General features: G+C 43.3%; 1 protein-coding gene across 11 annotated transcripts in view; it reads left to right on the top strand.

The window, feature by feature from the left end:
- dgkh (diacylglycerol kinase, eta) overlaps positions 1 to 14,967 on the top strand; it is a 65,254-nt gene that overhangs the window by 26,238 nt on the left and 24,049 nt on the right. For all 11 annotated transcript variants that reach the window (XM_069712120.1, XM_069712121.1, XM_069712118.1 and 8 more), the window contains 7 exons: positions 3,075 to 3,179; positions 4,825 to 4,957; positions 10,206 to 10,312; positions 10,766 to 10,891; positions 11,731 to 11,833; positions 14,136 to 14,298; positions 14,448 to 14,556. In XM_069712120.1, coding sequence (XP_069568221.1) covers positions 3,075 to 3,179; positions 4,825 to 4,957; positions 10,206 to 10,312; positions 10,766 to 10,891; positions 11,731 to 11,833; positions 14,136 to 14,298; positions 14,448 to 14,556 — 846 coding nt within the window. The remainder of the gene's footprint in view (positions 1 to 3,074; positions 3,180 to 4,824; positions 4,958 to 10,205; positions 10,313 to 10,765; positions 10,892 to 11,730; positions 11,834 to 14,135; positions 14,299 to 14,447; positions 14,557 to 14,967) is intronic.

Below are 14,967 nucleotides of genomic sequence, written 5' to 3'. Positions count from 1 at the left end.
ATTTTTGAGGGCCTTTTAGAAGTCTAAGTAGCTCCAACCCATACGTTTTGTTTCATTGATTGAACTCCAGGTTTGCAAACTCCTGTCATTTGTCCCGGAGTTCTTTTTCTTTCTTTTTTTTCCAGCGACACTGTGAATGTATTGGACTCAGTTAGAGATTTGCATACTGTAAATGCAGAAAACTCAAAAAGATCAAATGTTTCTTGGTACTGCATATGATAGAGCATTTCACAACAGGTCAAATGTATAGCTAAACGTAACAAAGCTGAGTCTTGTTTTAGTATGTAAGACATTTAGTTTTGTAGTTCATTAACAATCATTTTCTCTTCTTATGTGCATAAGTTGTGTTCTAAAAGAGTTTTGTCTGTGGAAACATGTGGCTGTAAAGCAGATGGAGGGTTAGCAGGCAACTGCAGCCTTCATGCAGAAAGAAAAGCTGGATCTTAAACACCCCAACATACACCAACATACACAAACGATCACGCACATTACACACATTGTACACACTCACACACGTGTGAGTACACGTGTGTGAGTTGTTGTGCACCTGCTGTTTTCCACACCTTGTGACAGCCTCAGGTGCTGCTGGTCCACCGGGCCTGTGATTAGAGGGATCAGAGAGATGATCTGAAAGACTGAGAAGCCTCTTGTCACTGTTTCACTCCATTTTTGTTCTTTGGCTGATGGAGTGTTTGGTTTACAGGATGTGTTTCACATTTATCCAGTTATTGCCAAAAAGATAAGAAGGAGCTGAATGTACGGCCTCAGATTATAGAGAAACAGTTGGTCTGAAATCAGTGAGAACTTTGTAGGAGAATAAGAAACACAACAAAGAGTGATACTGAAAACCCCGTCTATTGTTCTGCCCTCTCTGTAGTGCTCATCAGCCAAAGTGTCTTTTGTACTAATAGATTAGAAGAAAAGCTGCTCAACTGTGCATTGAGGCTCATGCAGTTTGTATTTGAAGGTGTTTCCTCTCAGAATATAGTGGAATATGAGGCAGTGTTTTATCAGACACGAGTGAGGGAGCGATCCGTAGAGAAGTAACAGATCATGAAAGCACTTCAGTGATAGCAGTAAGGAATGTTGAGGTAAATTAAAATATGCGTGAGGTCACCATCTTCGAATGATTGAAGAACACCAGACAAAAGAACAAAAGCGCTGAACGCTTTTATTCATCTCCCTGTTTCCCTTTTACTTGTACACGAATATATGCTCAGTCTAGTGTGATATGACTGAAGATGACAATTGAAAACATGATCAAGAGTCCGAATAGATCATATTTGCAGCATTGATGTCACATTAAAAAGTTTCCAAAACTGTCAAATTTCTCACAAATTGATTTTTGTGCTACTCAAGTCTACCTTCTTAAATCTGTCACTGATCTTTGTGTGGAGCCAAAAGCATTATGATATTAAAGTAGTTGATATGTTTCCTCTTGAGGAAAAGACTGCAGATTCAATTATGTCTTCTCCTCAAACAATATCAGTTCTTCATGTTACTTTCCTGACCTGAGCAAAATGTAACTTAAAGATTTGGCTTCAGATCCAAACATAGCTAAACAAATGAGTTAACCCTTTCCTACTTGGAGATCCCCTTGCAGGCCGTATCTGCTATTAAAAAAATAACTAAGTCATGTTTCGAAGGTTGCAGAGCGAGGTACATTCAGTGATGAGGCATTCGGTATTACTACGAGTAAAATGTGTGCAGCGTTGTGCAGAGTTGTAGTTGAGAATTTTTAGAACAGGTTCAATAACATCAGTGTCACTGACTCGCTGTTTGTTACAGTTACAATTTTCAGCAGGCAAAAGTAAAAATATATATTTATTTAACGTGGCCTGTTAATGAGGACACATAAACGTATTTTATTTTAGAAATGACCCCAAGTGTCTCTGATCCAAAGAGCCCGAGGTTGTTCCTTTTGTAGTTGTGGAGTTTCTGACTCAGTCTGGGGATGTTTGGAAATTTTAGCGAATAGCCTGAAAGGCCTGAAGGGTCTAAACGGTTGCACTTTTTCTCTGTTACGTCATGTTGTTTGAAGAGAGCATGAAATCATAACAACAAGCTGCATCAAAGTTTTTTTCTAATTCTGAGGACACCTGCACAAGACTGCTATTAACAGTTCACTACATTTATCACAGAGATAACAAAACATCAGGATCATTGCTGGTACATGTTTTTATTAGTCAGGTATTCTTTTATCTGTGTGTGTGTGTGTGTGTGTGTGTGTGTGTGTGTGTGTGTGTGTGTGTGTGTGTGTGTGTGTGTGTGTGTGTGTGTGTGTGTGTGTGTGTGTGTGTGTGTGTGTGCGTGCGTGTGTACCATGTATATAAAAAAAATAAATAAAAAAATTCCCCTCGGGGATTAATAAAGTATATACCTACCTACCTACCTACCTATTCAGCCTCACTCCTCTCACTAATGTGAGTAGAGATAACATACGGACGTGACGAGTTAGACAGACATGCAGAGAAAGAAGAGATGAGGAGCATGAATAAGTGATGGCGTGTTGAAAGGGTGCTGCATGTCTGCAGGGTTATCTACGGGGACTGTCCTTTAAACACACATACATACACACACACACACACACACACACACACACACACACACACACACACACACACACACGCGCGCGCACTCACACTCACACACACGGACAGGGACAGGGCAGGAGATGGGGAGGCGACGGGGGAGAGGATCTCTTAGCCTTTACCGAGGCGCTTCGCCTGTCAGCACAGATCTGCCTCAAAGCAGCATGAAGAGCGAAGAAAAAGAGGAGAGGGTTGGGAGAAACATGGAGCGGAAGAAAAGACTAACTCACGAAGGTGTGAGTGAGCTAAAGTTAATGAGAGAGAGAGAGAGAGAGAGAGAGAGAGAGAGAGAGAGGAGGAGGGAGGAGGCTTCTCATCCTTCCTCTCCCTTAAAGACAGAGCCGATCGCTCTCTCCTCTCAGTGGCACCGCAGGCTGAGGACCGAAGCACCGGAAACATCCATCTCTCCTACTCGCCCTCTTTTTAGCTACCGTGTCTGTCTTGCTCCCTCACCCGAGCTCACGTCCCTCCGTCTCCCTCCAGGTGATCACCCCGTTCCGTAGGCTCATCCTCTGTGCCGAGAACAGGAAAGAGATGGAGGACTGGATCAGTTCGCTGAAGTCCGTCCAGTCCAGAGAGCACTACGAGGTAAGAGCCCCTTTCCAAATCAACAGATAGACACATCCTTGTGAGTGTGTGTGTGTGTGTGTGTGTGTGTGTGTGTGTGTGTGTGTGTGTGTGTGTGTGTGTGTGTGTGTGTGTGTGCGCGCGCGTGTGTGTGTGTGTGTGTGTGTGTGTGTGTGTAGCTGGGAGGGGGCGAAGAGATACAACATAAAGATGGGCAGTGTTAAGAGATGGTGCCGCAGCAACAATAGATCTGAGATCAGGCGTTTCCTCTTTTAGAGGTTTGGACCAAAACGTTGCTCTCCTCCAGGGAGGACGTACCTACCAGTGAAAATACTCTCCCAGTGTTGCATGGAAACTTCACAAACTTACAGAAACCACACAGTTTAGCGGTGATACTCATATAAAATGCAGCAGGAATAAGAGTCACATGTCGTGTAGCATGAGAGAAGGGGCACTGAAGGCAGCGGGGGACCTCAGAAGTTTCAGAGCCCCAAAGCAGAGGCACACATGGACCTGCGTGTAGGCACAGGTACACAACTCTCACACAGCGATATCATGTGCAGACAAATGTACCACATAAACAGGGAATAAATGACGTTATCTGTTCAGGGCAAATATTATAACGCTCATCTTTGTTATCCAAGACAGTGTCCCCAGAAAAATCGAGAAAAAAACAGCACAGTTTTGTTGACACGATTATCTGCCATTGTGATAGTTCACAAAATTGACCGCAGCCGTTTCAAGTATTCGTCTGAAGGAAGGATGTACGCAGCCTGTAAATCTGGGCGATGTGTTGACAGTGATGGCTCGGGGGGAACGGCAGCGCAGCAAGGAAGCACTGCTGCATTTTAATGGCTTTGATTTGAGAGGGAAATCTTATATAAGACCCCATCCCTCACCCCCTTACTGCACTGCAGTGCAGCAGCAACCCCAGACACCACAGACACAAACACACACACACACACACACACACACACACACACACACGCACACACACGCACCGCTGCCAAGATGTCAACTGAACCGCGGTTAATTACGGCGCTCTCATATGTGCCTCCGTTATGATGCGAGTGTCCCAGTTTACAAGCACCTGTTACAATCCTACTTATGAAACACAAATTGTATCGAAGGCTGCGCCAACTACTGCAGACGCAACGCCCACACTGGTACAGTAAACACTGTTCACATTAGCTCCCCAGCGGGCTCTCTCTACACAATCATGTATAGAAGCATCCCGTTTTTCCTGACCAGCTGTAGCTTTTCGAAACTCACGGAGCGGCAGAGTCACGCGCATGAGCGCCAGCATGTGGAGGTTTTCTCCCGTCGAGTGCTGATGTACGTCCTGCGGGGGTCTTTTCTCAGTTACTGCTGTCATGAGGGTTCTGTAGAGCAGTGAGGTCAGACTTCAGGGGACAGTGGATCATCATTATTATCAAGGGAAGCTGGTACACAGGGAGTGAATGAGCTGCATGTGGAAAACTTCATTTGACTCTTCATGTTAAACACTTGTCTGTTCGTAGATGTGATGAAAACAGCCTGTAAATGTAACATGCAATAATTAAAAACACATTTTTGTTATCATTAGGATGTATTAGTGCTCTGTGCTTTGCCTTTCTGTGACTCTCATCCCAGTGCTGCCAACCTGTTTTAACCTCTCCTTTGCCAGACGGCACAGTTTAATGTGGAACATTTCTCAGGGATGCACAACTGGTACGCCTGCTCCCATGCACGGCCCACCTTTTGCAACGTCTGTAAAGACAGCTTGTCTGGGGTCACATCTCACGGCCTCTCCTGCGAAGGTAAGGAACACAAAGCACACCACCTGTGAATGTTAAGGACAATTACAGTTTATTTCTACATGGGGTGTGCCGCTGTGGATCATGCTAATTTTGCACTCTGTCTGCTCTGTAAAGATTCAGGGAAATGAGGGGTTGCATAAAACGGTGTTGGGGCAAAAGATCGAGCTTCCAACAGCTTCCAAAAAAACGAAAACAAACACAGAAATTGGCCACCTGGAAGTGTCGACTCCAGTTTTATTTATACAGTACATTTAAATACATATAAAGTTGACCAAAGTGTTGCGCATCATCAAACAGAATTAAAACAATCAGATGGAAATATTAAAACCATTAAAGACTAAATAAGCAGTACAAAAAAAAAAATTAAGAAATTAAAAACTATATTAAGCCCAAACATCAAGGATATACATGAACATTAAATAATACTCAAGAAAATCTGGAAATGCCAGTGGAAGTGAACAAGTTTTCGGCTGAGGTTTGCACACTGGTAGTAAAGGTGATGAGCTGATCTGGAGGGAGAGGCTTTTCCACAGTTCTCAGTCGGCCCTAGGAGCCGATGTAGAGCTAGGAAATTCTAAAAGCTGCTGGTCCAATGACTTAAACACTTAAATGTGAGTGTATCTACCAATTACAGCAAACAGTAAACGCTGCAACTCGAGCTAATGTACAAATGACATACGGAGGCATTACCTGTGCTTCTGCACTTGGTCTCCCAACTCAAGGAGCTGCTATCTACTTGAAGAAGTGTTTAACAACATACAACGACAGTCTGGCAGGTGGAGTTCTTCATACTTGTTTTCGTGTAATCTGGAGAACGACTAGCACCAAATACAGTCTCTCTTTATCCTGCAGCTGCTGTCCATGAAAACTGCTCTCTTTGTATCTTTTCTTCTTATTCTTGCGACACGCAAATTTACAGACACAAACCATTTAGTCTGCTCTGGAAAGTAGCCATTTCAGGCACCGGCAGTCATTTCTGTGTTTACTTTAGGATCAAAAACAAACTTTTAAAGGTATTAATGTAAAAAAAAGGTCTTTTGAGTGTTGCAGCTAGTTTACGTTAGTGCCCTTTTTATGGTGACTTCTTGATCCCTCAAAGCTTTACAGCAGAGGTAAAGAGTGCATGAACCATAGAGCCACAATAAGCACCTTGATGGGAAATAGAGTGAAATTGTCCTTTAATTGATTTGTTTTACAGTACACAAAGTGGATAGGATCCCTACTCTCTGTTTAAAGATCATCCACACTGTAGCACTGCAACACATCATTTACCACTGCAAAGCCTGGCAGTTGGCAGGTCTGTAGGTTCTTTGGAAAGGTATATGACGATGTTGCGTAAGGAGTTGTGAGTCACTGAAGTGAGAAATCTCCTTTTTTCAAACGTCTGTCCATGTGCAGCGGGTTGGATGTATCGGAGCCAGCATGAGTTTTTGAAATCCTCCACGTTGTGTCCGAGCTGGAGGGAGAGGGAGTGAAAAGAGCTGTGAACTGCCATTAACGCTATGCCAGCATATGAATGCACGTCAGCCTCTATCCATAAGCTTTTATGTCATGTTGTGTGTTAGATAAGCGTCGACTCAGAATTTTTTTAATTTCTTCATTTTCCATTAACAAAGAAAAAAGCTGTTAAGGGATCTTGTGAATGACGCCACAGCTCCTCACCTCATCTGTGAAGGAACAGTGAGGTTGGGTGTTAAGAGGGTCGTCATGGGAAGTTCACACTACTTTATGCTTTCTTTTAGCTGGTGTGGAGTGTCAGGGACATGCAGCAGAACATAATGAGCACCATCTGCATATCCTCTATTTCTAATTTTGCTAATGTTTCCCTGTGAGTGAGTGCATGTGGGTCGGTGTGTGTGTGAAGGCAGTAAGAGCCTCTCCAGTCTGTGCTTATTATCCTCTCATATCCAGAGCAGAAGGCAAAGACACATACTGGACACAGAGACATGGAGAAATCATTAGAGTGCCGTCTGACTCTTTAACTGACTCTTTCCACACATCCACAACCAACAATAGGAACATGCAACTGGGATTATAGGTGATTCATTACAATATGGAATCAAGTGTATGATGGATGTGAAGCAGTTAATGGAGCTCTGTATTGGCCTCACAAAGATGCCCTCTCATGTTTATTTCAATCAGATTAGTGACATACACACTGGTGGTGGTGGAATGAAAAAAAAAATGTTTTTATATAATATTATAGAGGGAAAAATGAGCAAGCTGAAAGGACAAAACTCCCTTTTACTGGAGAAAAGAACTTGTACTGTGTATAAAAAATACATTTTAACAGGAAGTAAAACCTCGTACAGAGTAAAGAAAAAAAAACCTCCCTTTTAACAGGAAACATAACCTTGTACAGTGTAAAGAACAAACTCCCTTTTAACAGGAAGAAACTTCTGGCAGTTTGATAGGTTTACCCAAACCGGTCACAGTCAGGTGATTAGAAGAAGCGTGGGAGAATAAACTGTGGACGAATGAAAAGTAAAAGATGGCATTCCTGATTGAACTTGCACTTTTACCTCCATTTCAAATTACATGAATTAAAATGCAGCTCCTTGGTTTCCTCTTAATATACAATCCTGATGTCGGAGTTAGTGAGAAGAGGAGAATCACCCGCAAGAGAAGCAGTAGGTGAGAATGGCCAAGAAGAAAAATAAGCAGCAGAGTGTCTCTATTAAACCTCGAGAGCAGCCGGCCAAACAGTTTCACAGCAATCAACGCGGCTTAAATTTCCCTTCGATTTCCTGCACAGGACAGGCAGTGGGAATTGATTTGTGATACCCAGCCGCAAACACACACAAACACACACTCACTCACACAGGAAAACTCTTCTGCCTTTCTGTCTCTATTTCAAACTGGGAGACACTCACAGCCCTAGACACAGTGTTTTCTTCCCGTCTGGTTTGTGAATGCTCAGGGTTCAGCCCGGCCATTAACAGCCAGTGGGATCATGTCCTATGAATTCTCTTAATGTTCTGCTAATGCTCTCTAACAGCATTTAGTGGCAGACTAGATTGAAACATTGATTGTTGCTCCCGGATATGAGTTTGACTTAGTTTGTAGTATATCTGTGTAGACTGCCTAATGACAAGATCCTGTGTGTTTGTTTGTGTGTGTGTGTGTGTGTGTGTGTGTGTGTGTGTGTGTGTGTGTGTGTGTGTGTGTGTGTGTGTGTGTGTGTGTGTGTGTGTGTGTGTGTGTGTGTGTGTGTGTGTGTCTGTGTTTCAGCATTGTGCATAAGAGTGGAGGGCTGACTGGAAGCAAAGTTCCCCAGAGTGCAGACATTATTCATGACTCTGCTAAGTGCCTCTTCTCTACAGTAGCGAGAGTAACCTCCATCTGTCTGTACATCTCCATCAGAAATATTCATGCTATACTTACATCTCACTCTTGTTTGGTATTCAGAGCAGACAGCATTAAGCACGCTGAAGTCCATGCTTCTCCTGCTCAGGCGCACAGTGAACCTCAGTATGGTTCCAAATGGCGTACTTGTGTACTAACACTTCATATTTTGAGTGTAAAAGTGCGTTCACACTGTCCAGTACACAAACATGCAGCGCTCTACAAGTACCTGGATGATGCACTCAAAACGCTCCAAAAAAGAAGTGTGAAACTCTGAACACTTTCCACTCTAAACGGTCACCATCTTGGCTCTGTATAGAAAGGGGTGGAGCCACCAACGTAATGAGTTTTCACATTAAGGCGTCTGAGGAAGCTGCAGCTGTTCCTCAATACAAAGTGTTTCTTTTTCACTGCTGCTGCTGGACAGAAGAATCAGTGTGTTTATTGTGCGTTAAACAGAGGGCACAAAAACACCTTCATTTCTGGGTAAAATAATTAAAGCTAAATTGAATACATCTAAGGTAAAAAAAAATCTTATTTAAAAAAATGTAAAAGTAAAAAATAATGTTTGTGATTCCGGCACAGTGGTCCAGTGGTTAGCACTGTCGCCTCACAGTAAAAAGGTTCTGGGTTTGAGTCCGGGCCTTTCTGTGTGGAGTTTGCATGTTCTCCCTGTGCCTGCGTGGGTTCTCTCCAGGTACTCCAGCTTCCTCCCACCATCCAAAGACATGCGTCTCAGGTTAATTGGTGGTTCTACAAATGTCCCTTAGGTGTGAATGAGAGCGTGAATGGTCTTTGTTTCCGTCTGTCTCTATGTGGTCCTGTGATGGACTGGCGACCTGTCCACGGTGAACCCTGCCTTCACCCAAAGTGAGCTGGGATAGGCTCCAGCCCCCCGTGACCCTGTTCAGGATAAAGCGGGTATAGATGATGGATGGATGTTTGTGATTCCTTCCAACTGTTCAATGACCGTCAGTGATTCTGCTTGGAGGACCGCTGGCTTCATTTCAGTCTGCCTGTGTACAGGATGCTCAGATGAATAAGTGGAGGGACAACATACAGTGTTGGCCATGTGGTCTGCTATGTCCTTAATGTGCCTGCTCTGCTGATGTGTTGGGGCTGCTGAGGATTATGGTGCAGCTGATCACATGTAGCAGACACTCACTTTCACCTGTTCACTAATTCCTCAGAAAAGCAGACGTCTGTACAGACTGAGTGTTCGGACCAGAGGTTGTACAGATGTGTCGTTTTAAGTGCAGCAGGTGGATGTTAACATGCAGCTGGATCAGCCTGGCTGTGTGGTCCAGAGTTTAGGTTTTGTGCAGCAATGTATGGATACATGAAATGAGACCTGTGGTGTGGAGCAAAGTCATCAGGCTTTGCTTCTATCGGTCAGAATCATAAATGCAGAACCGGTTTATGGAGGTTCATAATTACACATCCTGACATCTGGTGAAGGCTTGATTCAGTGGAACACTGTACTTTTACACTGTGTATTTTTCAGCCTGTAAAAAGAGATTTTTAATTATTTTTAAATTTTCTGCACCATTTACCAGGTAACCTTAAATTAGCAAATTAGTACTATTCTTGATTATTTTACACATACATTTTCTGGATGATGTGGATTCAGTGTTTGATTGTGATCAGATTTTACTTTGATTTGTTAGTAGTGTTATAACCTTTATTGGAAACACAAGCCGCACAACTGTACATAAACAATTAAATATTACACTGTTCATTCATAAACAGCTCATATAACAACACATTATTAGAAAGAGTTATTCTTCATCTGTATCCATGTAGTGTTGTGCTGCAAGATGCTGCTGATGAGTAATAGGAACCATTGTTAAAGGCGGAAAATATTGTCACTCTGACTGAGTATTGATTGTTTTGTGTTTTTCAGTGTGCAAATTCAAAGCCCACAAACGCTGTGCTGTCAGAGCCACTAACAACTGTAAATGGACGACCCTGGCTTCCATAGGGAAGGATATTATTGAGGATGAGGATGGGGTAAGCTTGTTGGAATACGTCCCTTGTATTGTAATGCATTAGTTCCCTGTGACTTTGTAAGACTTTGTGACTGTTTAAGAACCGCCTTGTTGTCTGGTGAGTTTGTTACATGGTGGTTAGGATTACCCTCTGCAGGTTTTCCCCTCGAGCAAGGAAACAAGATCAATTATGGAAAGAGTCTGAAACATTCACTTGTTTTACCATAATAAGTGCATGTTTTAGACATATTTCATAACCGTGCAAAGCATGGCCATTTTTTCTAGTGGCAATAAAGAAAAGTGTTCATGTTAGAAATGACAGACAGAAGTAGGCAGCGTTAAAGTGTTTCCCTTTTCTCAAACTGTGTGTGTGTGTGTGTGTGTGTGTGTGTGTGTGTGTGTGTGTGTGTGTGTGTGTGTGTGTGTGTGTGTGTGTGTGTGTGTGTGTGTGTGTGTGTGTGTGTTCAACCTACAGATTGCTATGCCTCATCAGTGGTTGGAAGGCAACCTGCCTGTCAGTGCCAAGTGTGCCGTGTGTGATAAGACGTGTGGCAGCGTACTGAGGCTGCAGGACTGGCGCTGCCTCTGGTGCAAAGCAATGGTAAGACGCGTCATGTATCAATTAACTGTCAATTAGAGCTCGACCTGCACTGGATTGTTTGGACCGATGTTGATACCAATATTAGGAAGTAAAGAAATTCTGACATATGGGCTGATATTACTGTATATACAATATGTATAGACAAGCGTTTTTTGCAATGATCCCTCAAATATGGTTATCAAACTTTTTTATGACAAAGATGTGTAATGGAGGCAGGGTGTTTTTCAATTTACTGACATTAGTGCACTGAAACAGTGAACTTTACTGAGAATTTAATCATTTTAAATAAGAAAAAAACACAATAAGACCAGTTAATAAGTTTTTCACAAGCATCTCTTCCTGATTTCTAAATAGAAAGTTTTCATATTGGCCAACATATACACCAATACCAATATATCAATGTCAGCTGATAAAATCAGATTATGAACTGTAAAAAATAGATGTTGGAGCGATCCAGATGTTCACCAGGAGACTTTCAAATAGCTTTTTGAATTGGGGTTCGGGGATAATAAATTCAGGCATTATTTTACCTGTTGCATAATGTGTACAGTATGTGTCCATGAGTGCAGTAAGTCTGGTGATGTGTAGATTTTAGTGGGTTTTTAAAAAAAATTTGCAATAGAATTTAGTTTTTGGTAAGCACAGTTTATGTTTATGTAACACTATAAATGTACTAGTGTTGGCTAAATGTCAAATTCTCCACGGTTGTCTGCTGGCCAGATGTTAAATTAAACACTCAAATTAAAATGTAAAAGATATGTAACATGTAAAATCAATAATCATTGCTGTTGCACATCTACATGAGAGAAAAATTATACAGTTGGTGTTGTTTCTTCCAGGTGCACACAGCCTGTATGGACCTGTATCCTCGCAAGTGTCCTCTGGGTCAATGCAAAGTCTCTATCATTCCCCCTACAGCGCTCAACAGCATCGACTCAGATGGTAGGCAACACACTCAGACACACACACCCACACACAGACACCCATGCAATTTCGCTGACTCACTCAAAGGGTCAGAGGTTGCACCTGTGAGCAATCATTACATTTTAGAGGTGAAGAAATACGATTTTCCCCCATTTGGTCAGCCGACGTCTGAACTTTGACCTTCTGCTCTGTTACATGGAAGGATGGTGGCAGGGTGGAGGAAAGGGAGAGCGTGATGATTCATTCTGGTTCGGTCAAGGCATCCACATCCATTCAGGCACATAGTAAATCACTCAAGCATGTCTCTTCTCTCCACACGCCTCTCTTGTACACTGCTGGAGCACACGCAGGAATATTATTTTCCCTTCTGATTAATGGTCTCAAATCCATTATCAGCTTCCTGATCATCATATAAGGTGGTAAATATATATACTGCATATGTTCCAGGAAACTGTCCGTTTCTTAATTAGCGTGCTGGTATTTGCCAGGAGGACACACACGTTTCATGAAATAGATCCTGAGACAACATCTGAATGTGTGTGTGATAAGACCTTGCTGTTAAAATGGTGCTCGTCATGTTCATCACAGAAGAGGAGGAGCTCCTCAGGTGGCTGCAAAACACCATCGGACCCCAATCATGCTCTTTGCTCATCATCGTATGGTGTGTGTGTGTGTGTGTGTGTGTGTGTGTGTGTGTGTGGTGGGGAGGGAGGTGGGGGGGTGGGGTATTTTGGTAGTGCTCGCTTTAAACCTATTCTAGATGGAGATCAGCTCTCACACACACACACACACACACACACACACACACACACACACACACACACACACACACACACACACATAAATGCTGCACATATACAGCCCACAGAGTCTTTAAAAAGCAGGCGTCTGCTAATGAGTAGATGGAATGAAAGAGTGGCAGAGAAAGAGGTGATGGAGCATGCAGATGAAAGGAGGATAAGACAACAGCAGAGAAACGATGAAGATGTACAGTGGGCTTCGTCTCGCTATCCTTCTCCTCATGTGCCAGGATCTCTGTCCAAATGCAGGCAGAGAAAGGGGGGAGTTTGGTTGTAATTGTCTGGGGGGCAGACTGTAGCACGTGCTGCAGCGTCGTGACTCCCCGCCTCCTCCCTCTCTCTCTCTCTCTCTCTCTCTCTCTCTGTCTCTTCCACTCACCCTCCCTCCGTCCATCCTTCACTGACGAGAGAGAACCAAAAAGGGAAAAAGAAAAAATCCAATAGCGTAGATGGAGAGATTCAAGAGCAGAAGGAAGAAGTGACGGATGAATTAAGGGAAGGGAACAGAAGTAGTGCCAGGAGAAGATGGCAGTGCCACACACACACACACACACACACACACACACACACACACACACACACACACACACACACACACACACACACACACACACACACACACACACACACACACACACACACACACACACACACACACACACACACACACACACACACACACACACACACACACACACGCTACATGTGTTTATGAGTGAGTGAGTGAGTGAGTGAGTGTGTGTGTGTGTGTGTGTGTGTGTGTGTGTGTGTGTGTGTGTGTGTGTGTGTGTGTGTGTGTGTGTGTGTGTGTGTGTGTGTGTGTGTGTGTGTGTGTGTGTGTGTGTGTGTGTGTCATGCTCTACTAAGGAGTAAAACACGTGTTTTTGGCATGTGCTGAGTTCCCATGTGTTATTACGCTCAGTCTCACGCACGCTTTGATGAGGTTGTTTAACGATGACAGAGTTGTTTCAAGCCACCTACTGCATCCAGCACTCCTGCTCAGGGCTGAGCAGTGTGCCGGTTACCGAGCGTTAAAGGATGAATTCAAGTCAGTCCATTGAGGTCAGCTTTTATTTCTTCAATCCAGTATCACAAATTACAAATTTTCAGTTTGGGCAGCAGATGACACCTTCTGTCCTGCGACCCTCAATTTGGATCAGATAAACTCCTCAAGAAACACTTTCATGGGTGAAAAATTGATGAAGTCTCGGAAGGAGATACAGAAGAGACAATAGACCAAAACAGCACAATTACTATATGATGAATAAGAGTGAGAAATATATAGATGGATCGTATGGATCCAGGAGGACGTTGAGTAACATCCCAGATGTCCCAACTTCTTTCTTAAGGAGAAGTGAAAGGAGGCCAAAGTTTTTAGTCCTTCAGGTTAATTTGGTCTTTATTCACTTTGAATTTCACAGTGGAGACTTCCACGGAATAAAGCAGAGCTGGGTTGAATGATGTTGGTCGTGTTGAAAGCATTAAACAGTGATTTTCTTACTGCTGTCATGTCTCCTCAGGCTTCTGGAAGGCCACCTGTCCCCCGTCCTGTGCCAGTCCCCTCCTGGTCTTTGTCAACTCCAAAAGCGGAGACAACCAGGGAGTGAAATTCCTACGACGCTTCAAGCAACTCCTCAACCCGGCTCAGGTCTTTGACCTGGTCAACGGTGGCCCACACCTCGGGTGAGGACAAATTCAAACAGCTCCACAAATTCAGATGTGTTTAGATGACCCATAAATATGTATGTATGTATGTAATGCATTCCATAGCATTTTGTTTTTGTAAATCTGACCCTACAGAGTAACTCAGTAAGTGGGTGTGTTTTTGTCAGACTGCGTTTGTTTCAGAAGTTTGACAACTTTCGGATCCTGGTGTGTGGAGGAGACGGCAGCGTGGGATGGGTCCTCTCAGAAATCGACAAACTCAATCTACACAAACAGGTAGTGCGCAGTACAATGAGTGTAGTTACAAAAAGGACAGTGAGCCGCATTTTACAGGGATATTAGTACGGTCCATTGGGATACTGTTCGGATTGTTTCTCCTTTGTTGAACGTAACCTACAATTGCAAACTGTCATATACATGTTCATTAGAAAATCCTGTGTAAATAAATGCAGAAATCAACAGAATATATTCAATTACAAGTGAATAGGAAATGCAATGTGCATGTTGAGGTTTTTGCCTTTGCTCCTGGCCAGCTTACATAAAGAAGCAAGGTCACCGCACACACAGACAGACACACACACACACACGCACGCACGCACGCACGCACACACACACACAGACAGACACACACACACACACACACGCACACACGCACGCACGCACGCACACACACACACACACGCACGC

This window comes from Brachyistius frenatus, unplaced genomic scaffold (assembly GCF_029030835.1).
Source record: "Brachyistius frenatus isolate BFR_SWC_R1_liver_20210118 unplaced genomic scaffold, ASM2903083v1 Contig_106, whole genome shotgun sequence".
Lineage (NCBI taxonomy): Eukaryota > Metazoa > Chordata > Actinopteri > Embiotocidae > Brachyistius > Brachyistius frenatus.
This window is presented reverse-complemented; position numbering and strand designations above follow the sequence as displayed.